Genomic DNA, 26,986 nt, shown 5'->3' on the forward strand with positions numbered 1-26,986 from the left:
CCACCACTCCCTCCCTTTTTTCCTTTTTTTCTTTTTCTAGGTGTCTAGTGGAATTATTGCATTTAGCTGTGCGCCCAAGTCCTGGAAACTCCATTTCAAGTCCGTAGCTTAGGTTAAATTCCATGCTGTGTGTCTTGCGAATTTCCTCCTTGACAAACGACCCGGAAGCGAAGACTTTAAGACCTCAATGTCCACTTTTTTTTCTGCCGTTGAGTATTCTTCAGATTCTTTTCGTTCGATTCTAGAACTCAAAATATGTCTTTTTATCATTAACGGAGAAAACAAAAAACATTGCCTTGAAAGGGCCTACAACAGACGCCATTCTCTTTGTTTGTTCAACCATGCGTGAGTAATGAAAAATCGTTTAAGAATTCGATGCGTACATTTCTTTTTTGGCGGTCGAGTATTTCATTTACGAGCTCAAATTAAACTTATGAAGGTTAAATGCTGCGGATTTTGTGCAAAATACATTACGAGGAAAAGTGAAAGGGCTTTCGGCTGCATATTTGGCCGATCGTCGATAGACTGTTAGAAGACTTAGAAATTGTCGCCATTTAAAAGATCTTGTCCAGATCTGTGCAGTTGAGTGTAATAATAATTATTTTTTCTCATTTCGAGACTACAAAAGTGATCATGACCTGAACGAAGCGGCTTTTTGTCATCTTACATCTTGGTGTTTAGCACTGGACGCCATCTTGGAAATGTAGATTTCTTGAGTTCGAGCAAGATTTGGGTCTGTAAGTCTTCTGCGCATGCTTTCAGCACATACATCCGTGAGCTTGGAAAGATAGTACCATAAGGAGAGAAGACGGTGTTCAAAAACAAATATATAGCCTTTGTTTACTTCATCTAAAGTAACGTAGATGTGCTACAAGTTTTGCCCAGTGCCCGACACAGTCATGTGCACTCCTCCCACCTACTCGCTTCAGAAGATTAGTTAATTAATTAATTCGATTTATTATTTAATTAAAATGTATAAAGGAATCGAGGAAAGGAAGGAAGGAGTGAAATTGGTCCTCATCACCAAAACTCGGAATTTTCCCAGTTAAAAACAGGCTCCTGAGAGCTCTTCTGTGTCACCTGGGTAAATATAACTACATAAAATAAATCTTTCTCACCATAGTCGCAGTTTTTTCCATCAGACTTGAGGGTAACGCCTGTTGGACATGCGCACTGGTATCCGCCTGGCTTTAAAAGACACAAATCACTGCAGAGTCCATTGTTTTGAGAACAGTTATGAGGACCTGAAAAGCGACAAAAAATAGATGACCTTCATTAACTTGCGAAAAATTGCAGGGCTTCGTGCAAAGTTTACTTCAAGGGATTCAAAGAATATCAGCTTGGTACCTGAAAATATCAAAGACGGGTCAAACACGTGAATGTCCATTGGTTGTTGAAGTCCAGTTACTATCATATCCAGGTGTCCACTGGTTAAATTGTTACGTGAAATGCTTTTTCTATTCCAATCTGTCCAGTATAGCATGTTCTTGTACACAGCTAGTCCGAAAGCATGGATATTAGCTGCAGATGAAAATATAAGCTGTCTGTTTCCTCCATTAAGGTCTGATACCTCAATTTTGTCCAGTTTGGCATCAGCCCAAAACAGACGGTTTGCAGGTTGGTCGATAGTGAGACCATTTGGCCAGCCAAGGTTTCCTGTTACAATGGCTCGTCTCGCTGAACCGTCCATCTGAGCTTGCTCGATTTTTGGATTGGCACCCCAGTCTGTCCAGTACATCATACTGATCAAGAAAGCAACAAAAAAGCACTTGACAGGTAATTGACTCATTTAGCGCTTTTCTTAAGACCTACGGTTGCTCTTTTGTAACTTACAATACTAATAGCTAATGAGTATCATTAATTTTTACTGCACATGACTGTCACAGTCGAACCTGTCCTTACGGACACCTCTTAGTTATGGGTACCTCCCTATTACTGACAGTTCACATGGTCCGAAAGAGATATAACCTCATAAAATTCTACCTCTGTAATATGGAAACCTCCACAATACCAACAGTCTTTCCTATCCATTTAATTTGGTGTCGTTACATAAGAAAGGTTCGATTGCATATTAACTTACCCATTTCTCTCATCAAGTACTATCGCCCTGGGCTCATCAAGTCCATCCGCGAATAGCAGTTTTCTACTTGTTCCATCAAGTCGAGCTACTTCAATCCTATTGGTTCCTGTGTCAGTCCAATAAATGTTTCGTCCCACGTGGTCAATGGCTAAACCTTCGGGTGTTTGGACATTACAGCGAAATAAAATCTTCACTGAAGTGGCATTGGAAAAAGCGCTGAGAATAACACCTTGTGCAACGTCTGACCAATACACTCGATTCTCTACGGGATCAAAGTCCAATGCAATAGGGCGCTGGTTACCAAGATGGTTGAACAAGGTTTGTACGACGAAATATTCGACGTCCAACGAAATATAATTCGTAGATTTGTCGTCCGCGTCAACGAAGAGGATAAACTTTTTCACTTCTGCAATTTGTTACAACAAGAAGTGTCATTTCATTAGTGTCAGTTCATTGGGTATTTTAACAAAGTTCTTATTTACTAGTATTTTTCTGGGCCGGCCCAAATAATGGGATGGAAAAAGGATATATTCTTTTTGGACTCCTTTATTTACTAACTTGGAATTTCTTTAGGAGACAGTGACATTGAATATTTTATCACATAGAGGTTTAATTTAAATGCTGTGAAAGATTCCGCGATAACTCCAAGTGTGTGGACCTGAAATGAAAGACCTTATCTCTCACCCGGAGTGGACAGAATCACAAAGGGAGCCAAGTGTTTTTTCCCAAGAAAACTATACAAGGACTAACTTTTGGGCTTCCACGTATCGGACTCGTGTGGTCTACCAATTTCTAATAAAACGGTATCTAGAGATAAACAATTAAAGTTCGAGCAATGAATGCAAAAATTAAGGACCAAAAATCTACTCATAGCACGGCAACATTCTGTATACTATTTAAAAAATATTTTATAAATTAGTTTGTCTTAGTGACCCTGTAATTAGATTCTACAGCATTCTCGGTATAATTATAGTCAAACCTCGTAAAAATGCTTAAAACGCGCGCCATTTTGTTTTGAACTGCCTGAAACGTCCGTTTTAACTGAAATATAGATAATTTCAAATCCATTTTTCTTTCGCTGGGTCAGCTTGAGTGCTAAAGTTTTGGCAGGTTTTTGTTAGCTGTACTTAAGCTGTTACCATGCTAAGAGGTCTCTTTGTTAACTTTATTTTTGCCTGTATTGCTCGATTGTTGGGCGGGAACCATCTTAAAAGCTTACCTTCTTCGCATGTCTTTCCGTCCTGCTTTACAGCCAAACCGGTTGAACAAACACATTCGTAACCAGATGTTTTCACTACACAAAAATGGCTGCATCCTCCATTGTTTACAGCACAAGGACTGGGGGCTTTGTGAAACAAGAAAACATGATCATTTTAGGTAAAATAAACGTAAAATAAATGCTCCTACATTTAGTTTACTATGTATTGAGTAATCCCATATAAAAGTGACTGCCGCGATGCTTGCAGAGAATTTTAAAAACAAATGACAGAGGGTACCACGTTGATTCTTGGGGAGTGGTTCAATTTCAATTTACTCCTAAAAGGGGTAAAGCGCTAAAACGACGTTGTTAGCGTGGGGAAGAAGAGTGATTATGTGCCGAGAGGAGAAAGCTTAAATTGGTGCAAATATTAGACAATGACTCTTTCAACACCTGGAGGTTGACGTGAGCTATCGTATGCTACAATGCCCATAGGTTGTCCGCCATTGATACCGTAACTACGCAGCACTTTTCCAGTGGAAGCATCCAGTTGATGAACTTCTACCTTTGCAACCCAGTCAGTAAAGAACAAGAAAGGAGGGATAAACGCCACATCAAACGGATGCAGCCATTGTTGCTGGTAAAGTAGTTTCCTATTGTTGCCTTTATAGTCAACGGATTCGACCTTGTCGTGCATGTATGTTGCATCTACCCAAAAGATACGTTTATTTCCTTTGTCAAGTTCAATACCGTTAGGCCAATAGAGATTTGCTGTTACAATGGCGAGTCTTTGACTCCCGCTCAGTGAAGCTCTTTCAATTTTGGGATTAGCACCCCAGTCCGTCCAGAACATAAAACCACTATCGAGATCCAAAGCAATTCCCCTGGGTTCGTCCAACCCCAAATTAATCAATGTACGTCGGTTATTGCCATTTAGGTCTGATACTGATATGTTCTCATATGTCGTATCAGTCCAGTAGAGCTTCGATGACCTCCAATCCACTGCCAATCCGTCACAAACTCCAATGCCAGCAATGATCGTTTTCGTTCTTGCTAAGTCAATATGGAAACGTTTGATGTTTCGTTCAGTTACATCGCTCCAAAATATGTAACCCAAGCTGAAATGAACGTCTATGGCAACGGCTCTTGTTAAACCGGAAATAATGGAACGAACAGCTGAAGTTTTATGGTCGACGGCTAAAATATCCGTTGTGTTTGATACCAGTAAACATGGGGGACTGCATAACGCCGCTACGAAGGAAACATATGATTGGAATTTAGTGAAATGTGTTAAATAAAACAGAATCTATAATTACAAAATTCACACAACCTTTCTAGCAAGTCAGATATAACTTATGTTATAACATTCACACCTATTAAATCAATTTATTTGCTTGTTTGTTTATAAAATATAGATTGGAACCTTGAGTTCACAATACATTAGACCCTCCCGTCTTCGGAATTCTATTACAGCTTCCCAAGGACAGTATAGCAGTGTAAACAGGGTTAGATAGCAATGACATCTAAATGCATTGCATGGTCAATAACATAATATTGTTGGTATACTGTAGGTATAGGTAGGTATATTTTAGGTATACTGAGTTACAGTGCTACCTTTTTTCATAAAACTAAGACGCCATTAACCAGCCGCCATTTATTCACCTTGAAGTCAGTACACAAGATAATTCAGTTTTGAAGACCTGTTGGCAGAGGATCAACAAGGGCAAACGTTGAGCTTAAACGCGATATTTTGCCTGACTCTTACCTTGGCAAAATGGCATTTCTAAACTCCAAGTCCCGTTTTCCAGGCAACGTCTAGTTGATGGACCAATCAGGTTGTAACCACCATTACAAGCAAAAGTGCATTGTGTACCGTAAGGTTCAAATACCATGCTGGTACAGTCAGCCTTAACTCCATTTTTTGGGATTAGAAGAGTCGGACACGTTACAACTAGAGAGAAATAAAGGGTATTGGATCAGAAAAAAGCTGTGGTTTGAACGCTCGTTTATTCTCGACAGTTTCTTTGTGAAACAGGGCTGTATGTTAGATGTGAATACGTGGTACTTTTTCAAGTTTCACTTGGTTCGGTGGTCATTTCTTATTTTTATACCTTACCTTGACAATAGGAAGGTTCTCCACTCCAAGTCCCGTTTTCCAGGCACCTTCTAACTGGAGAACCAGTCAAATTGTATCCAACATTACAAGAGAAACTGCACTGTGTATCATAAGGTTCAGATACGACGTTGACACAGTTGTTCTTAAATCCATTGGTTGGGATAGGAAGAGAAGGGCATCTTATAGCTAGGAAAATAAACATATACCATTAGTTTTCTTCAGCTTTCATACTTTTCTGTCGTTTTTTTTTTTTTTTTTTTTTTTTTTTTTTTTGCATGGGAAACACCAACTACCTCTGGAACGAAACATGCCATAGGCTCCTAGAAACAAATAGACAACAGGTCACAACAATACCCCTAGCTATAGCCGTATAGAGCAATAGAGGTAGTGTTTACAACGGGCGAATGAAAAAGTGGTTCTGCAGAGGTAGTGGCTAACTGCAGCATGGTATTGCGATACGCAAAGTGACATGGCATGACGTTTTTTCGCTCTTTCGTCCCTCCGTTCGTTCGTCCCTTCGTGAGTTCCTTTCTTCACACACAATCTTTATTTGAACACGGTTAGTTAGTACAGTAAAACATCCGGTAAACCTAAATAAACGTTACAAATAATGCAAATAAAATACTGCTTCAAATGGCATGGCAGTGTTTAACATAACACAATTTTTAAAGGGCACACTGAAAACAAATCACGTAATGACGTCAAGCTCCTTTTTTATCACGTACTTTGGCAGTTTGGTTTTAAACCAAAACCAAAGTGAACACCCTGATCAATCACAAAGTACGTAAAAATTAACGCCAATTAGCCAATCAAAACTCGAATCAAATACATTTCGCCTGCGCAAAGTGCGGGAAAATGTGTCTCACTCGATTGAATGCCACTCAAATCGAAGTACGACAAACGTTAAGTGGTGTTTCTTACCGTTACATATAGTTGAATTGCCTGACCAGGTCCCATCTGCTTCACATGCGCCCTGACTTGACCCATTCATGCGGTATCCTGTATCACAGGAGAAGGAAGCCTGGGAACCAAATGAGTTTCCACATGAAAGAGAGGTTATCGATCCGTGGACTGGTGGTTGGAGAGCTGGGCATGATTTCTCTGTCAATAATATATTCTCTTTGATTATATGTTAACAAATGAAAAGCCCTTTGATGTATTAAAATATAAAGATGAAATTAGAAGTGTTGTTATTAAGGCGATCAGTGTTTGACATAATAAAATTTGGTTTGTATCTGATCTTAAAACAGTTGGTAAAAACGTATAAAACTGAATTTTCGGTAACTCTCTGTTACCTTCATCAGAGTTAAAATTGGTTCAGTTCTTGCATAATAAGTATTTTATACACCGCCGGTCTCTAGGGATGTTCCCAATGTTAAATAAACTTGTGGGAAATGCACATGCTCATTCACACAGTTAATGTCCTGGATAGATGTAGCGCTTCTAGGAATAGGCGTTGTTGCCTATTGTTGACATTTCTTTCTAAAATTTCTACATAATCCGGATGAATGTCATGGTCTGTTGTTTCCGCGTGAAATCTTATTGCGCTTTCGGTATTAGATCTTGTGCCAGGCTTGTGCTCTGGGCGGCGCGAATTCCATGATCTTTTGCTCTCCCCCACAAAGGCAAAATCACATGTTTTGCATTTGACTTTGTACACAATTCCCTTGATCTGATTTGTGGCGGGGCGGTCTTTTGTTTTCTTAAAGATACTGCCCAGTGTTTTAACAGGCTTGAAAGTGGTTCTTATGTTTTCTCTGCTAAGCACACGTCGAACTCTCTCGGAAACATCCTTTATGTAAGGGATTGAAGCGTAACCCCCTGGACTCTCTTAACTTTTCTCTTGACTTTCCTAGAAGCGCTACATTCTATCCAGGACAGTAACTGTGTGAATGAGCATGTGCATTTCCCACAAGTTTATTTAACATTGGGAACATCCCTAGAGACCGGCGGTGTATAAAATACTTATTATGCAAGAACTGAACCAATTTTAACTCTGATGAAGGTAACAGAGAGTTAACGAAAATTCAGTTTGATACGTTTTTACCAACTGTTTAAAAATCAGATACAAACCAAATTTTATTATTACAAGTGTTCTTTCCCCCTTTGTACTGATAGAGTCAGTGTACGTTCTTCGAGAAAACACGATTACAGCAAGACATCTGGGATGAGGAGGGTGTTGTGCCACGCCCGAGAACACATTTGGTTGATGTGTTTTTAAAATTAGTTTTTAAAAACTAATCTCTCAGAAAGACACGGAAATTACTATGCTTTGCGAGAAAAAAAAACGAAGTCGAATATGTTTTACAGTTTGCGCAAATAGAATAGGATTAACTCTGCGTTTTACACTAAAACACTCTCAGCGCGCTAAAATTCACTTAAACTGAAACTTATCCAAGTTTCATAATTGAGTCGAAACTCACAGGAACTACAAAATAGTGAAGGCAGTTCATTAATTAGGATATTCCAGTACATATATGGCATATGTTCTTTTAATTGAAATACTTATTTCTGTTTAGTATAATTTACTTCATCAATGTTGACAATTGCAATGACTTACTTGCTACTTGCACAATAAAAGTGCAGTTTGCTTGGTTTACACTGCTGTCTATCGCTAAATACAACACATTGTACAATCCAATACTTAAGTTAACAGGAGGACGAATGGCAGGGTAGATGAGCCACACGTGACCAGAGGTGTCAGTAGCCACTGGTTCATTCCACGTAACTAGAGCACTGGTTGAGCATTCAGGAGCGTAGAACACCATATTGTTTGGACATGTGTTATTGAAGGAAGGAGGAGTATTGTCTGCAGATAATGGAAAAAAGATCAACTTGGGTCACGATAAAAAGTCACTCTGTCGATGTAAAAATTCCTTCAAACGGAACGAAATAGTTACTAAAGGAGGGAAACACAATTTTGTAAAGCAACGAAAACGTTTTTTTTTTCATGGACGTTGTTACTATTTTACAACAACAGATTAACCATATGGATACCTGTACAATAAATGGGGTTTCCACTCCACTGTTCAGAGGACAAGCATGTTCTTGTCACATTTCCGTCGGCACTGCTATATCCACTTTGACATCCAAAAACACAGTTTGATCCATATGTATCGCCACATGAAGGGTTCAGTAATATGGCTCTTGGTGGGATGCCCAAAGGCACACAGCCGACAGCTTCATAAAGCAATAAAATGCCATTTCAGCATGACTCCTTAACCCTTAAACTACCAACAACGCATATCTACGTAGAAAACACCAGCAGTGATTAAAAAATCTGCAGCCTTCACATATCTATACACATATTAGTAATGATCTCTTGTTATGGCAAAGTGATGCTTTTCATAGCTTTAAAAGCCAACTAACTGACTACTGCTCTAGATTGCTGTTGTACATGATTGTTGTTTTTTTCTCCAGCAAATCCGAAAATGCCCGTTTTTTACTTCTTTCGACAACAACAAAAAACACTCATCTTTCCCTCCATTTTTTTTAATGAATATAAATTCTGAATTCAAAAGTGTACATTTGCAACAAACTTCAAGCCTATTCCTTTCCGTTCTCTAAGAAAAATTCTCATCAATCTCTTTGCAGACTGAGCAATCACCATTCGATTAGAGCAAGAGAAAATAAGAGGACAGAGAGGGACTTAGAGGGCTTTGGCCGGGATATGTCAAAGACAGAAAAGTTATTTATAGGTTAGCCGGAAGTCTGTTTCCAAAATCAAGCTTAGCCTCGCTCTGAGGTTGTAAGTGAAAGAGAAATTTTAATCACAATGGCAGAGAGCGTGGAAGAGACATATTGAGTATTCAATATGTCTCTTCCACGCGCGACAAACAGGCGTTCAGACTTCGGAATTAATATCAGTGATGAGCCAGCAAGTAATGCAAGTCAAGGATCTACTGAGAGTTCAGAAAGTCTACAGGAGAAAAGCGTGCAATTGAAAATGTGTCGCCCGGCGAAAACTCTGGCCCATCCGTTTCTGTTTCTCCTTCTATAAAAGCACAGAGGAAAAGTCCTAGTTTAGCCGTGAAAGCTTTGAAGAGCCTTCTATCTAAGAGACTCAAACGGACGGAAGAACGTCCAAATGAAAAGGCCATCGAAGAGATTTGCAAATTAAACGAAGTGCAGACCTTAAAAGACCTCGAGGCAAGAATTTCGCACCTCGATTGCCTACTGCATTGTTAATTGGAAGCTTTGACCGGTCACAAAAACAGTGCAACTCTCAGTGTCTATCCGAAAAAGGAGAACTGCCTGAACTGAACCATATAGTGGCACATACAAACGCAAAACAGTCGACAAACTTGCGCGTGAACAAATCTATATTTATATCATGTGGTGCTAACGCAACGCAACGAACAAAGGAGGTACAAAATCCTAAATATTGAGCTTTAAGGCTGGTTCTCATATGATCGCCCCGATCGTCTCTGTCGCTTCTGCCGTTTGCAAAGTCTGAGGTGATTGGAGCAAGCAAACTTTTTGAAGCGACAGAAGCGACAGAGACGATTGGGACGATCATATGAGAACCAGGCTTTAAAGACAGAGCGCTTTATCAAAATAATGCAAGAAGTACAACCTTTAAAACACAGAATGTCTCTCTGAAACCAACTTACAGCTCTTTCATAGTAAAGCTATAATTAATACTTGCAATAAAATGCAAGTAGTTTACACTTTCATGGAAGATATCAAATCTTTTCTGTCCAGGGCGAACATTTTGAGAGTTTAAAGCATATCCTGCAAATAGAATTGAGCCAAAACAAACTGAACTAGCACAACATGTGGCAGAGTACAGATTCAGAGGTGTCATTGAACTCTACAAACGGAAACCACGCAGCGAAGACTAATGACCTTTAGACATTTCCTAGAACACAAACTTACGGCTCTATTCAATACATAATGCCTCTAAATAAAACAGTGCCCCTCAGAAAAAGGTCAGAAGCAAATAAGCTCGAAAGACCGAATCTAACATAGAACGGCAAAGGTACAAATGCCACGAAAGTAGGAGTCGTGTAGGCCCGTTACCATTATTTGCCAAGATTGAAATCAGCAATTCCCGCCAGCGAGTCATTAGAACTTTAAGATATTGTAGAATTTCTTTAAGATATTGTAGAATTTAATTCCCACTCGGAATCTTTGTTTTCGAAATACCTCTTTCTGAGGGGCACTGTTTTACTTAGAGGCATTATGTATTGAATAGAGCCGTAAGTTTGTGTTCTAGGAAATGTCTAGAGGTCATTAGTCTTCGCTGTGTGGTTTCCGTTTGTAGAGTTCAATGACACCTCTGAATCTGAAAAACGAGAAACCGCGTACAACCTAAGGGACTCTGAAAACAAACTCAATGTTCCATTACCGCGCACTAACTACTACAAAAACAGCTTTACGTACAGTGGCGCCATCTTGTGGAACAGTCTTCCCAATAACGTAAGACAAGCAGAGTCCCTTGGGCAATTTAAAAAACTAATTGAACGAGTACTCTAGGGCACGGCATTCGTGGAAAGCAGCTTTTTATTTTTGTACATATATTTTTATATTTCCCCTCTTTATTCATAATTAGATTGTTGTATTGTAGCTGATGAATTTGACCGTGTTTTTAAATAAAGATTATCCATCCATCCATCCATCCCCAATTTCTTTGTTTTTTTTTTAAGTCGTTTTCATCGACAAAACGTAGCTCCACTTCGTCCGCCATTACAAGCAATATTTAAATGGTTTTTAAAACACCAAATCGAGGTTGGCTTTATGCGGACGTCACAACAACAACAACTAAAACCTTTATTAAACGTGTCTGGAGTATTTAGCATTGTTGCGAAACGGACTTCCGTTCCCTAGGGGCATTTTCATGTCTTTGACATATCCCAAAGCCTTGACTGGAGGTATCCCTCTCTGTCCCCTTATTTTCTCTTGATTAGGGCAATGCTTGAAAACTTGGAACTTCCTTACTGGTGACCGAAAGGAATGCTTGGTAAAACTGCCTTGTCCGCGAAATGGGAGCCACCCAATCCTACCGGCAAGATACTGCACCGATTGCATTTCTTGATTGTCAAAAGTTGCCCAAATTGCCTTTGTAGGTCTCGGAATTAATCCATCCACAGAACGGCCAAGAAAGAGAGAGCAACGGCTGAATACTGACGTCACAATGAAAATTTGAGTCCTTAGTGTTTTGGGACAGCACATATTTTTACTTCACTTTCTTATATGCAATCACGAAATTCGAAAGATTGCCTAAGCCCAGAAAACTGCTAAAAATTACCAGAAAAGCAGTAATTTAAGCACAGGATTACCATTCTTTGTTTGTGAGGTCACAGCATGCCCATATGAATATTCAAATTTCTTCACTAATTGCTATTGTGAATACTTAAGCTTTCTAAAATCGGCTTTTACGACTCGTATTTGTAATAAAATGAAGTAGAAATATTTTCGCATTGTTGAGGTTTGCTTTTATGTCGTTTTCTTGGCGATTTGTAGCGCACGAAAGCAGTTCTAGGAGTTAAAGTTTTCGACTCGTGTATAAAATACAAATATTTACACAAGGCATGCAACTTTGGCATGGACGAATCGGGTAACGCCTCTGGAATGCAGCCGAGAACACATTTTTTTATCAACTAATGTTCATCGGAGATCTCGGAACTCGAAAGAACAGTCTTCAAAGTATAGTCTGGCCTAATTTGAACAACCTTGTGTAAATAAAAGGCGCCCAAACAGGTAATCCTAAATGAAAATGAATGTGAAAAGAGTGTGCCGAAGTATTGAACGGCAATTTAAAGAAAGAAAATTAATAAAAGCTAATTTTTCAATTTAACGACAGTCCCATCATTAAAAGTTATCTTTACCTTGGCAATGGAAATCTCTACCACTCCAGATTCCGTTTTCTTGACATTTTCTTAAATAGGAACCACGCGCGTAGAATCCAACATTACAGGAAAACAGACAGACTGTGTCATAATATTCTATTGTGGTCCCTGTGCAACTCTGCCGGATGCCGTTGGAAGGGGTTGGTAGAGCTGGGCACGTGTTTGCTGTAAATAAAAAACGGCATGTAAACAGCTTGACACCACTTTATTCCTGAATGTTTTCTTTACTATTTTGGGAGTAGTAACTCTCAGACGGAGGTTCTATTAAGGCACAACGAAATTATTTTGGACTGCAGAGAAATCCCTTTGCGTTCTCTACAAGGTGACATAGTTTTTGTTGGCTGTGACGTAACATGACGTCATTATAGCCGCCATCTTGGATTTTACTCTTTACTTAGAAAGTCAGAAAATAACGAAAATTGATGCAAAATCATCCTAGAATGCTACTGGAATGTAAAAAATAAAAAAAAAGAAATCGTACAATTTTGTTTCAAAAAAAACAAAATAAAGAAAAATGTTAGAAATGACAATTTTTGACCAAACCTGCCTACAATTGTGACGTTGCCATGACAACGTCTAATATCATGAGCACATGGTTCGCATATCAAAATTTTTGCAAGGGTTGAATGAACAGCTACTGAAAGTTTTAGCATTGTAGAGTTAATACTTTTTTTAAAACTTCGAGCGCCCCCCCCCCAACCCCCCTCCCCCTTGTACGTCCGAGGGATAAATGACCAAGGTCACGATACTTTCGACCTTTTTTAATTAATACGTAAAGAAAAGAAAATACTAAAGGGGTATGGATAGACAAAATTGGAAAAAAATATATTGAAACTAATATATTGGATAAACTTTGAACAGCATCGGCTCGCCTTTTTAAGTTTATCTCGGTTTTTATGAGAATGCCATTTATGATGCTGGGAAAATTAAGTGACCGAGATTTTTCTTTTCCATGCTTAGTGTACTTTACAAAATAAACATATTACCTTATTATAGAAATATAACGAGGTATTTTAACAACGCGAACAAAATGTTCACGTAATAAAATTAACGCGAATTTAGGAAAAGTTCTGGTCAAATGCTTATATTAAAAAAGTTAACATACATAAAATTAACGCGAATTTTTGAAATTCGCGTTAATTACATGTATCGTTAAATTCCTATAATAATCAATCAATCAATCAATCAACTTTGTTTTACGAGGGTGGCACGTAACAGTCTTCGACTGACAAACCTGTGGCCCTCGGATTCCCGATCGAATTGGAATTAAGAAGTGTTGGTTTTTGTGGAGGGAGGAAAACCGGAGAACCCGGAGAAAAACCCTCGGAGCAAGGACGAGAACCAACAACAAACTCAACCCACATATGGTACCAGGCCGGAATCGAACCCGGGCCACATTGGTGGGAGGCGAGCGCTCTCACTACTGCGCCATCCCTGCTCCCCCAGGTAACCAAAAATATCGAAATCCATAACCATCACCTGAAAATAGCTCGCGTGATTACATAAATAATAACTTCTATATCTCGTACCTTGACATGTAGGTAAGGGATTATTCCAAGTTCCTGGAGGTCTATTGCCAGGGGCAACACACGTGACTGTTGACGAGCCATTCAAACGATGACCAATCGTACAAGAAAAGTTGCATTCTGCTCCATAATGATTACCACAGCTGCTCATGCGCAGTGGACCTCCAGGATTTACTGACAGCGACGTGCAATTGATAACTGATAAAATGAAAAGGATATTTGTTATTTATAATCACACTTTAGTGGCCAGGAAGCTTCTTGAAATATACTTATTGAAATTTGCCTATAGATATTTATTTTGGTGCAAATCAGCGAATGAAAAACTTGCATTTCCCTTCCTGCCTGTGTTACTTGTGTCCAATACTTGTGACGAATACCACTTACAAAAGCAAATGAAAGAAAAACACACGGAAGGTTTCTGCATGCTTAGCTTCTTTACTTACCGTATTGTTATCAAAATCCCGAATTTTAAATCCATACGTCAGACATAGTTACTAAATAACTTAACGTTTCCTCGGATACTATTTCCTTTCCTGTTTCAATATTTTTGCGTCATAATCACCACGTTTGCTTATTAATCACGAACGTTTCCGTGTAAACATTGTAGATGGACTCGTCTCAAAGTTTCCTGTAAACACGGCTTAACCATGAGAAAGCCCGATACAAGAGCTATCTTCAGTTAAAAAATAAACTAGCTAACTTTTTGTTACCTGTTACCGTGACAGTAAAGCTACAAGTAGCATTATTTCCTGATTGGTCCACAGCGGTGTAAATGATCACGTGATTTCCCTGATTGAGCCTCTGTAGTGGTTGGTAATTTGACGTCACCGTAGGCGAGACTCCTGAGTTGTCAGTAGCAACAGGCTCGTTCCAGTTTACTTGTGCTGAAAGCAGGCCGCGTTCTGCATACAATATCAACGGACTTGCTGGACACGTGGCACCAAATGTCGGAGGAAGGGTGTCTGCAATATGGACGAGATATCATTAAGCATTCCGTCTTTACAGTTTAATAGCACTGAAAAATCACATTAAGTTATGAATTGGGTACGAACACATACTGTTTCCTAAATCGTATTTCCGAAAGATATGCAAGTATCTCCTTGCAGAGTTGACTTGTCAGAGTACTATGCCTGATAATAAAAACGTCAATAAAGAGGATAACAAATTCAAGTTATCGTCTTTTTACACAAAGATATATCTGGATATGTGTAGCACCAAATAAAAAGACAATCTTTAAGTTCTTTTTGTCTAAAATAGGACATGTTTTGCACATTTTGATTTGGAATGGGTATGTGCGTAAAGAAAAAGCTAAGTAATTCCTGACATTGGGGATAATAAGGTCCTAACAGAATCCCTTAGTAGCGGGGATTATGTATCAGCACCTGTTTGCTAATTTTTGATTCCCTGAATGAGCTATCGATTTTTAGGTCAGTTACGGAAGAGGGTATGGAAATCACATGGTATTTTCTGAAATAGGGCAAGAAAAGATTTTAAAAAGAAGGTTTATACATGAAGCCCCAATCCAAAAGTTGAAGGGGTACCGCCCAGGACCCAATTACTATAGTTGGTTGTTTATCGACTCGAATTTGGTAAAGGTTGATAAGCGGATGACGTCTCCAGCGTTAGCCCTTTCTCGGAGGTAGCACAGCGGTTTCTTTAAACTAACGACTCTCTTCATTGAAAATGGTTTAACGTATAAATACCTGTACAATTGATGGGATTTCCACTCCACTGTCCAGAGTGCAAGCACGTTCTTGTTACATTTCCGTCGGCGCTGACGTATCCACTTTGACAACCAAATGTGCACACTGCTCCATACAAATTTCCACAGGAAGCGTTAAGCAGTATGGCGTTTGCAGGGATGTTTGCAGGTCCACAGCTATGAGCTTTAAAAATAGCAAAACATTGCACTGAATAATATTACTTTAAAGGTGTATGCTTTTCCCTATTCAGACCTGAAGTCATTGGTGGATCGAAAGGAGGGGTTAAAGGGGGAGGGGAGGTTGAGGAGGTGCGCTTCAGAAGCGCTCAAGCCACCAAATTTGGCTACTTTTCCCGAAATATATACATTTCGACGTTAGTGTCACGTGTTAGTGTCACGTGTTCACAATTTCGACTAGTCTTTGACAACTACACTTTAAACAAATTTACGTTTTTTTTTTGTTCATTTAATGTTTTGTCTGTGTTTTATAGTTCTATTTTAGTTGTTGAAAATAAAACCTCAACCAAAAACCTTTAGTGCAAATAGCTCAACTCTTTTTACCTAAACAAACGAAGTCTTTGCCACTCCAAGTACCATCTTCTTGACATTTTCTTGAGGAGGAGCCGTATCCGTTAAAACCAGAATAACAGGAAAACAGACAGACTGTGTTATGATAAAACTGCTGGAGCGATCTGTGGTCATAGCTGAAATCTGCTATTGTATTCCCTGAGCAACTTTGCCGAAAGCCATAGGACGGGGTTGGAAGAGCTGGGCACGTGATTGCTGTAGATAACAAAATAACATGTCAAAAGCTTCACAAAAATAGTAAACAAAGAATACATTTTGTTTAACGAGGGTGTCACTTAACTATCCTAAGGCTAACAGAGCTGTGAACTTCGGATTTTCGGTCGAAGAATAAAACAATCATATTGTGGCTCTACTTTGAGTAAGTAACTTATTTTTTTAGTACCCAAACCCTCGGAGCCATGTTAGAATTTTAATCATTCTCGTCCCCATAGTCCACGATCCTTTTGGGGTGCGCCAGGGATCGAGACCTCTGGCCGGAACCAACACCAACATCTAACTAATCTGTTTGACTGAAAATACAGAACTAGTACTCTGCGCATGCTCACAAATCGGGACAGGCCAGAGATCTCGATCCCTGGCGCAGACCAGAAGAATCGTGGACTCGGGAAGAGAATGAACCTTAATATATCGAAATTGGTCTAGTTTAGATGGCTTTTATAGAGTGAGAAAATTTTATACAATGTTTAGAGGTATAAACCGTGAAAGCCTCGCGTAATTACAGTAACTATATATTTCTTGGCACGCACCTTGGCAGCTTGGCAAAGGGTTGTCCCAGTGTCCTGGAGGTCTGTTGCCAGGGGCAACACAAGTGGCTGTTGATGAGCCATTCAAACGATAACCAGTCGTGCAAGAGAAGTTGCATTGTGCACCATAATGATTACCACAGCTACTCATAAGCAGTTTTTCCCCGGGATCTACCACCAGCGTTGTGCAGTTGATAACTGGTAAAAATACAGAAATTTGTGTTTTGATTATTCGTTCTTGATAGCCATTACTTCACTTAAATGCCCCAGAATAATAAACTGATTGCAAGCACAAGCGCCAGCGTAACCAAAAGTACAACACAAGAAAAGCAAAACTCCCCAATCTCATGTGCTTGCGTTTGTTCTTGCTTCTCAAACTTTTACACCCTAAGAACTGTACATGTCAAGTCTACTTTATTTAGACAGGGTGGCCCTTATCAGTTCTTGGCTGGTACCAACAGGGGCCCTGCGTAAAGTATCACTACGTCATGAAAATTTTAATATGTACAAGGATAAAAACGGTAAAAAGCGCTTAAAAATACAAATGAATTATAATTATTTTAAAAATTAAGATGAAAATGGGAACCAAGTTACATAAGTAAATTCGTGAGAAAAAAAAAATACTGTCTAAAATGAAATCTAAGAAGTTTCTTAAAAATGAAAAGTGATGTTGCTTCTTTTATTGAAGTAGGGAAATAATTAAAAAGAACCGCACCTGAGTATCTAAAGTTATTTTCCCTAGCGTTAACTTAGGTTTCGGCTAGTGTATGTTGTTCCTTCTTGTCTTGTAAGAATGAACGGTGCGATTTCTAACAAAATAATCCGACAAATATAGAGGAACTAAATTATTTAAACATTTAAAAACTAAAATGCATCGTTGTCTTTCCTCTTGGTTTCCAAATTTTACCCACCCCAGCATTACAACATTTTTTATACCTGTCACTTCAATTACGAAGCTACAGGTGGCTTTATTTTCTGATTGGTCCACTGAGGTGTATACAATGACGTACGTTCCCCGATCAAGCCTTTGACGTGGTTGGTAACTAGACGTCACAGCAGGCGGGACTCCTGAGTTGTCAGTAGCAACCGGCTCGGTCCAGTTCACTTGGGCTGAAAACAGGCCGCGCTCTGCATAAACTATCAACGGATCCGATGGACACGTGGCACCAAATGTTGGAGGAAGAATATCTGCAATATAGACAGCATGGCGCAGGAAACGATGACCTTTCTTAATACTAAAAGGACTTCTTTTAACAATATCTTGGTAAATACAATTTGCAACACGATGATATGCCTCCCTTTCACTCTAAGCTCGATGATTTAAATTTCTCCTAAGAATGTGATGCTCCAGTTTTTATAGTCCCGCAGATGAAACAGTGATGGTGCCCATTTGACTGAAAGCTATTTAGCAGTACTTTTAATGCGTTACTTTTTACTTTGCATAACAAGGTCCTTCTGACATTAACGTGTATGGACAAAAACCTAACGAACGTTTTTTTAACAGTGTCATCGTTGTAGAGTTTGTTTTACTCCGGGGATTTCGTAGGCTCGATTTCCGCCGCCTCCTCGAGTCCGGTCATTTTCCCGAAAAGCGGCTGGAAATCGAGCCTAGGGATTTCGCAAAATGCAAAACGTAGTGTTAGCCAATCGTTGAAAACTCTTAGAAGGTCCAGAAAGACTTCAACGACAATAACGCTTCTAGTAATGTCACCGAAGCAGTACAGTAGGTGTGAAAAATACCTGTACAGTTGATGGAGTTTCCACTCCACTGTCCAGTCTGCAAACACGTTCTTGTCACATTTCCGTTGGTGCTGCCGTAACCACTTTGACAACCAAAAACACAGTTTGATCCATATGTATTGCCACAGGAAGGATTTAGCAGTGTGGCTCTTGGCGGGATGCTCAAATGGACACAGGTTACAACTGAATAACGACCAAATGTCCATTTCAAAATGAGTTGTAAATGATACAGTTGAAAAGAAAAGTTGTATCGCTATTGTATCATATTTTGAAGTAACCAAATCATCTTTAAAACCTTGCAAAAAAGGTCAAAACATATTACGTACCTGGACAACTAGGTAAATGGTTGTCCCAGAATCCTGGAGGTTTGTTGCCAGGGGCAACACACCTGACTGTCGACGAGCCATTCAAACGATGACCAATCGAACAAGAAAAGTTACATTGTGCTCCATAATGATTACCACAGCTGCTCATGCGCAGTGGACCACCCGGATGTACCGTCAGCCTTGTGCAATTTATAACTGATCAAATTAACATAAACAAAAGATATTTATCATTAAATCTAGGCGATCAGAATTTATTTAGAATTTCTTGGTATAAAATAAGTCAAGGATGGCGAGAATGGCGTGACTGAGCAAAATGTCTGATGCTAATTTTTCATGGACTCACACGGAAAAAAAGTTGAATCTATTATTTCACATCGCGGAATAAATTCTTCGGACGGAAGGATTTATTCTAGAATCACGAACTAGTTATCTACTCGCATATGATAAAGAAAGGAATTGAGTGTGCTTATGTCATAGCTTGCACATGCGCCGAGCCGCTAAACTCTTCCTTTAACAAATACATGAAGCCATTTTGTTACCTATCACTTGAATTGTAAAGCTACAAGTGGCTTGATTCCCTGACTGGTCCACTGCAGTGTATGTGATCACGTGAGATCCCTGACCAAGTATTTTTGGCGGATGGTAATTTGACGTCACAGCAGGCGGAAATCCTGAGTTGTCAGTAGCAACCGGCTCGGTCCAGTTCACTTGGGCTGAAAACAGGCCGCGCTCTACATACACTATCAACGGACTTGCTGGACATGTGGCACCAAATATTGGAGGAAGAATATCTGCAATATGGACAGCAAAGCGCAAGCAAGAATCAAGATATGGACAAACTTTTAAAACATGTTTAGCTGAGAGAGTGCATTGATCCCCGGGGTGGGGAGGCGCTTTGACCTGGTTAGGTTATGTGTTTCGATCGACCGTCAGAGAGAACACAAAGGTCGGCAGGAGGGAGGACTCATCTAATGAGGAACTTAACTTGCCAAACAGGTTCGTGGATAAATCCCAGCATAACAGCATGGTTTGGATTTTTTTATGTTTTTTTTTCGATAATTTACAGAGTTAAATTAAAAAAAAAAAATCCTTAATGCTGCAGTTGACTTAATGTAATAACAATCAACAAATTGCTTTTGTGCGCATTCACGAATATGTACCTGTACAGATGATGGAGTTTCCACTCCATTGTCCTGTCTGCAAACACGTTCTAGTTACATTTCCCACGGTGCTACCATATCCACTTTGACATGCAAATACGCAGTTTGATCCATATGTATTACCACATGATGGGGTTAGTAATATGGCGCTTGGAGGAGTGTTCAATGGCCTGCACTTCACACCTTTTGAAGCAACGAAGAAAAATAGTTGTCATTTTAAAGCGAATTACAACTATAAATGTCTGCGTGGACAAATAATTATTAAGTTCACCTTGGCAATGGAAATCTTGACCACTCCAGGTCCCGTTTTCTAAGCATTTCCTTGACGGGGAACCGAGCTCATTAAACCCAGGATTGCAGGAAAACAGACAGACTGTGTTGTAGTTCTCTGTTGTTGTTCCAGTGCAACCCTGTAGGTTGCCATTTGGTGGCGTTTGTAAAACTGGACATGTAACAGCTGAAAAATATGAAACATTTGACATTTCTTTAGTTAGCGTCTTCTAGTATCGATTTTATGAATTTTAATTGCAATAAGGCTTCTAAGCTAATCAGACGTTCTTTTCATGGCGAGCTCAAAGACCGAAAGCGATGTTTGTACATGGTTGTAAATACGTATGTTATTCAAATGGAAAATCACATCACAATTTCAGCTATTTCGGAAGAATTTCAATTAGTAGGCTGTGCTATTTAACTGTTAATTGCATCACAACATTCCAGCACAAACAGACTATACTTGAATCGTTCGTATATATTCCAACACAAATAGACCATATACGTATTCTCGGTATTGGACTGGAACAAGTTTACAATACAGGCTAATGCGCGAGATCTATAAAACGTAAATGACATGAAGCTCTTTTTAACGGTATCTCCCCGAATTAGACTAGTTCCATTACATTACCGAATATTATACATCAGCAACCTCACCATTACACTGAGGCTGTGTTCCAGTCCATGTTCCGTCGCTGTTACAAGTCCGTGTTGTTGATCCAGTCAGGTTGTAACCTCTGTCACAGAAAAACTGACACGTTTGTCCTGGCAAAGTGGGACATGGATCTAAATTTCCGTGGACTGGTGCAGACAGCTGAGCACAGCGGTTCACTATTTAATAAATCAAAAAACAAATCGTTAAGGACGCTTAGAGCTGATACGTTGCCACGGCGAATTGAACGATTATGAATTTTATAACACAGTCTAGCTAATCGCAGTAGTTATTGCAGTTGTATCTCTTAACTTCAGAAAGAAAGACTACAGTAGGAAGGAAAAAAGAGATACGTATGGATGGTCAAAAGTGGGGTAATTGTAATCAATTGCGTCAAAATGATACGTTAATATCAACAACCATGACAACAAGGTCTACATATAACTACAGTATATATAATTATATTACTCTTAGAAATCCGCTTTGTCGTCACCAAACGGTTTTTTTTTAATTTATTTCTTTTTTAAGTTTGGAGGTCGCTACTTTGCATAAATAGTCTAATTATAACAAATAGGCGGAACCAGGAAACTAGAAAGTGAAAAGGAGTCGTTTCTTATCTGGTGTCACGTTTCCGGGTTTTTTTTTTATATGCAACACAGTATTATTTTCTAAAAAAATTGAGAATCCTTAACTAAAGAGTATACCTTTATTTAGACTTGACACGTTTCTTGCCAAATAAGAGCAAAGAAAATTACAATGATTGCTGTTTTGAAATATGTTAAAACAATGAATTATAATTCGAATTTGCATTTTCATTAATGGAAATGATATTTTGACCCGAACAAATAAATACATCATTTATTTAATGACCCTTACATGCACGGATTACAGGCCTTTTTCTAAAAAAAATACGGAAATTTCATACCTCCTTGACAAGTTAAGGCATCACCAGGCTTCAGTTGTACTCCCTCTGGGCAAAAACATCGGTGTCCCCTAGGATTTGGAAGACAGAGGTGACTGCATCCTCCATTCAAATGAGAACAATTGGTGGTTCCTATGATTCAAGGTAGAGTCACCTTGTTATTTCTTTTTTTCTATGCATACCATATCCAGTTAGTATGGGAAATTTATTGTGGACCATCAAACCACAGCAAAAGGTTTTCCCTGTCAAGTTATAATGAGAAAAAACTGTTTTCTTGCAAGAACGAACTTCCACAACGGATCACTCATTTGCGGTCAATGGCGGTCAAACCGCCTTTGGATCATACTCCTTGCATACAAAGCTTTCCGGATAAAAAGAAAAAGTTTTCATTCAACCTCATGGTAATGAGGTTAACTTCTGAACCGCAAAATCCCTCACTCACTCACTCACTCACTCACTCACCCACTCCATTCTGATATTAAACCGCAATTAATTTATGCATTGAACGGTTAACGTAAACTCATGTTACGTCATCCGTTTTCATCATTTTGGGGCGAGTAGAAACAAGAAGTTGCACGGACGGTCGAAGGTTACACTTAATTCTTGTAGTAGAAATAGAATTTGCGCTACGAAGCCTTGAAGCAAAAGCTATCTATGACCTATTTCGCGACTCCCGTAAAAAAGAAAACTTCAAAGGCAAATGAAGTGAGATTGTGACATTACTTATAGTAGGTATGAGATACATGCCGTAACGCCTGGCATTTGTCTTGTTTAAGTAAACGTTACAGGACACACACAAAAAACATGGGATCGAAGCACGTTTATGTTTTGCGTCACGTAATCTCATGTCACGTCAAAGTGAAATTTTGGTGGTGAATTTAACGTTACAAAGCCTAGGGGCACGAACCTTTAATGACTCATTGATTCGACATTGAAAAAAAAAGTTGCAACAGACGACACTTCATCGAATTACCATGAGATTGCTCGAAGAGACTCTGATTTATACTCTTCGTAGCCATATTCAGGGCAACGTTTGTGAAAGATTGACTCCAGCTCTAAACAATAAAATACTATATAGAATATGGCAGCTGATCGAATTCATTCCCCATCAACGCGTGATGTATAACATTTCTTAGTTTCAAGAGGTGATATCAATTTGAAGAGTACCCTTTCTCACACACACGGTATATGGGGAAATCCAAATAACGAGAATCATCAGTACAGTGTAATTTGCTTTTCAGCTGTTTTGGATTAAACTTTAGGACGTTTGTCAGTTTTTAGCAAAGAAACCGTGGAAATATTTTGGTCTGATAAACGATTCCTTAGTTACGGACAGTTAAAAAGCCAGGTCGTTTCTCAGTAAATCAAACCTGTTTAAAAAGGCTTACCGGAAAAGACTTTCGACTGATCATAAATATGCACTTCCATTGGAGTTCCTATTCCGTGAACCAGGCCTTCATTAATTGAAGTTGTCATGTTGTATTCATAAATACTCTGATCATTCCAATCAGACCAGTAGAGAGCGTCACCAGACAGAGCGAGTCCAAACGGGTGCATATTACCCACTGACAAATCCAGTATAACTACTCTATTGTTTCCTTGGAGGTCAACCCTTTCGATCTTGTCATGGCTAGCATCGCACCAGTACAGCAGTCTATATTGGTAATCCAATGCGAGTGAGTTCACCCACATCAGTCCGGAACTAACAAGAGTTGTTCTGGCAGAACCATCCATGTTTAATTTTTCAATCTTTGGGAATGATCCCCAGTCACTCCAATACATCTCCCTAAAAGTAGAAACATCACACGTTATCACATCTTCCTAAAAAGCAAAAAAAGCACCCGTTGTCTCAAAGGTAAGGAATTTTTATCTAAGAGGCTACCCGGGAGAGGGGGATGGGAGATGGAACGACGATATGTTACGACTAAGGCCTTTCTCAGAGGAGAGCGGGAATGCCCGAGCAAAATCACGAGATAAAATAATGTCCCAAAAATCTCAAAGATTACCCATGTACAGTCTGGTCCTTTCCCTAGAAAGATTTGCGAGAATTTCAAATTGTTGCCGAACAATTGCAAAGACCACTTAATATTTCTGAAGGTCCAGCAAATAACGGTGGAGTGACTAACCTTCAGAATGTTATTCTGCAAAGAAATGCGGATATCAAAAGTTCTGTAACTGCGTACTTCTTTGGATTTCTAGATTACCTTTCTTCAATATCGAGAAGTATAGCTCTGGGACTTTTAATGTTCGATGTGATTAGACTTCTTCTAAATGACCCATCCAATCGAGCTACCTCGATTTTACTTGTTCCCTTATCAGTCCAGTAAATATTTCTATCAATATAATCCACTGCTAGCCCATCGGGTGTGTCAACATTGTTGTACGCGATGACTTCAACTGAAGACCCATTGGGAAATGCTCTGGCCACAAGTTTTAAGGTAACATCTGTCCAGTAGATTTTCCCATCAACTGGATCGTAATCAACAGCTACAGGTCTTGAGATGTTCGTGTCAATTCCAAGGGGAAGGCAAGGGGTTCCTGGTACTGCCAGAGGAACCTTGTAAATTTTTGCAACATACGCTTCAGCAAAGATCATAAATTTCTCTGAGCTTGTCTTGTGGAACATATCTTGGACAAAGAAAGAAAACAAAGTTTGACTTTGAGAATCGGAGACAATTATAGTCAAATCTCAGAAAATTACGACCTCAACGTTTAGTCATTACGTTACTAGCACAGGGCAAATATATTTTGCTTTCCGGGCTGTTACCATTTGGAACAATCTTCCCCAATGTCTTAAACTATCAATGAGCTTTAGAGACTTCAAGAGGAAACTACGACAGATCCTACTTAAGCCATTTTAGAGTAGAATTGCATATAGAATTATATATCTATTTTTATTTATTTATTTTAATTTATATTCATGTTGTACATATCACTGAAAAGCCCCCTTGGGGGAGTGCTATTAAAGCTATTATTATTACTACGACCAGCTCTCATAATATCATTTTCTGAGCTTGAATTCTACACTTTTGGAAAAGAAAGATCCCACATACCGTATCTGGGTTCTTAGTCTATGGCCCTCAAACTCATAATGAAGACGGCGCGCTACTACAACTCATGTGAATTAAGGAATGGTTCTTGTTCTCATGCGACGTTTTGGTCATTTTTTTGTGATTTGTTCCTTTTCTCAAAAACTTTGCTTCTTTTTGTTTGTTTATATTGGAAATGAAACTTTTCGATGATTGGATTAGCCCCAAGTGGTCACGTGACTGACCACGCCCTTAAATGTAAAAATTATGAGCATTTAAGTTACGGGATGTAAATATACAAGAAAACTCTCGTTTTTTCTCTCAAAACCTTTACCTCCCCTAGCCTAACGTCCTGCTAAACGGGGATTTTGAAAAATGTTTATTATTTCTTCATTATTTCCTATATTTGCCTAGTCCCAGTCCCTCTCCAAGGGAAAGACGTTGTAACTGAAACAAGATAAATAAATTTGAAATCCCCGATTAATTCTTCATACTTGGTAGTTACAGCCATTCGCAGAAATCAAAATTAGTCAATCGTTAAAACTGCAAGTTCTCGTAAATTTGGTTTGAAATTTATATCAATGATTTGGGTGTGGTATGTCACGTGACCAAGCAGGAATGACATTTAAACCAAAAACTGAAACATTTCGTACAAACATTTTACCTTATGTAAGTTTCTAAGCGAAAGCTTGAATAACTGTTAGATTATACCACCCCCTCCAAAATTTAACCTGACCCATTCCTTAATTCACTTGAGAAGTTAAACACCACAAAGGCTGACTGGACATACGCAAATAAGACGAATACTTACAATAGTCACAAGTTTTGCCATCAGGCTTTAGAGCAACGCCCGTTGGACATGCGCACTGGTATCCTCCAGGTTTTAGAAGACAGAAATCGCTGCAGAGTCCATTGTTTTGAGAACAATTATGAGGACCTAATAATCGATAGAAGAACATGAAAAATAATATTTTACTGACTCGGTATAAAGAGAAACACGATTGTTATACAGTAAAAACCCGCCAGTAAGAACTCAACTTTTAAGAGCCTGTTAGGCTACAATTTGTGAATTAGACCACATTTTTATAAGAAACTATTAAGCATCAAATTTGGAAACAGGTTCTAATTTTCTAAAATTGATTAAAAATGTTTACTTTTGGGAAATAGGTTTGGACAAAGCATTACTGTGATTTAATGATAAGTGCTTAATTTTTACCTGAGCACTTATGTGGTATTCAAATTTTATACAAGGAAAGGCCGAATACCATTAAAATTTCTCTTAGCAGAAAATAAGAACCTGTTAAGAAAATGAATAGCCTAAATTTCTGTTAACAACCATTTATATAAGAACCTGATTAGGCTAAACCTGAAAAAGTTACTAGGTTCTTACTCGCGGGTTTTCACTGTATAGGTTCTTTTTCAGGCAAAAGTGCGCGCAGTCATTGGTTATTATTAATTATATAGTCACATGACATATATTATATAGTCACATGACATATCACATCTAACAATATAACTTCTTCCATTTGAAAGCCCATGCACAGGCTACATTGTGAAAGCTGCGACCTGAGACGATGAAAGTGGTTTTTTACCTAGCTAATGTTGCAAATTTCGAAAGTTAAACTAAGGAAAGGTAAAGGCTCCCCACCCCGATCAATGTGGCCAAAACTGCAGTACAGATTGAAGGAAGCTCACTACTCCTCCTGAAAGGGATGCTAGTTCACCTCAATTATAAAAGTTGTTGGACCTCCCAAAAATGTATTTCTAAGAGAGAAAATATCAAATTGATACCTGAAAATATCAAAGACGGATCAAACACGAGAATGTCCATTGGTCGTTGAAGGCCAGTTACTATCATGTCCTTGTTTTTACTGCTTAAATTGTAACGCGAAATGCTCTGGTCATTCCAATCTGTCCAGTATAGCACATTTTGGTACACCTCTAGTCCGTAAGGATGGATGTTAGCCGCAGATGACAATACAAGCTGTCTGTTTCCCCCATTAAGGTTTGACACTTCAATTTTATCCAGAGCAGCATCAGCCCAAAACAGACGGTTTGAAGCTTGGTCGATAGCGAGTCCATT

At 39.0% G+C, this 26,986-nt stretch overlaps 1 protein-coding gene across 1 annotated transcript in view; it reads right to left on the minus strand.

The window, feature by feature from the left end:
* The window catches only part of LOC144628955 (uncharacterized), a 272,516-nt gene that overhangs the window by 42,125 nt on the left and 203,405 nt on the right, over positions 1-26,986 (minus strand). Inside the window, exons 16-34 of the mRNA XM_078487078.1 lie at positions 18,871-19,065; positions 18,545-18,727; positions 17,741-17,992; positions 16,808-17,002; positions 16,035-16,256; positions 15,475-15,657; positions 14,482-14,733; positions 13,775-13,969; positions 12,225-12,410; positions 8,392-8,574; positions 7,955-8,203; positions 6,316-6,495; positions 5,395-5,580; positions 5,044-5,229; positions 3,732-4,529; positions 3,300-3,425; positions 2,081-2,486; positions 1,348-1,742; positions 1,119-1,244 (exon numbers count right to left, since the gene is read on the minus strand). Coding sequence (XP_078343204.1) covers positions 1,119-1,244; positions 1,348-1,742; positions 2,081-2,486; positions 3,300-3,425; positions 3,732-4,529; positions 5,044-5,229; positions 5,395-5,580; positions 6,316-6,495; positions 7,955-8,203; positions 8,392-8,574; positions 12,225-12,410; positions 13,775-13,969; positions 14,482-14,733; positions 15,475-15,657; positions 16,035-16,256; positions 16,808-17,002; positions 17,741-17,992; positions 18,545-18,727; positions 18,871-19,065 — 4,698 coding nt within the window. The remainder of the gene's footprint in view (positions 1-1,118; positions 1,245-1,347; positions 1,743-2,080; positions 2,487-3,299; positions 3,426-3,731; positions 4,530-5,043; positions 5,230-5,394; positions 5,581-6,315; positions 6,496-7,954; positions 8,204-8,391; positions 8,575-12,224; positions 12,411-13,774; positions 13,970-14,481; positions 14,734-15,474; positions 15,658-16,034; positions 16,257-16,807; positions 17,003-17,740; positions 17,993-18,544; positions 18,728-18,870; positions 19,066-26,986) is intronic.

Source organism: Oculina patagonica, chromosome 10, assembly GCF_052425735.1.
Source record: "Oculina patagonica isolate OP01 chromosome 10, crgOcupat, whole genome shotgun sequence".
NCBI classification, from domain to species: Eukaryota; Metazoa; Cnidaria; class Anthozoa; order Scleractinia; family Oculinidae; genus Oculina; species Oculina patagonica.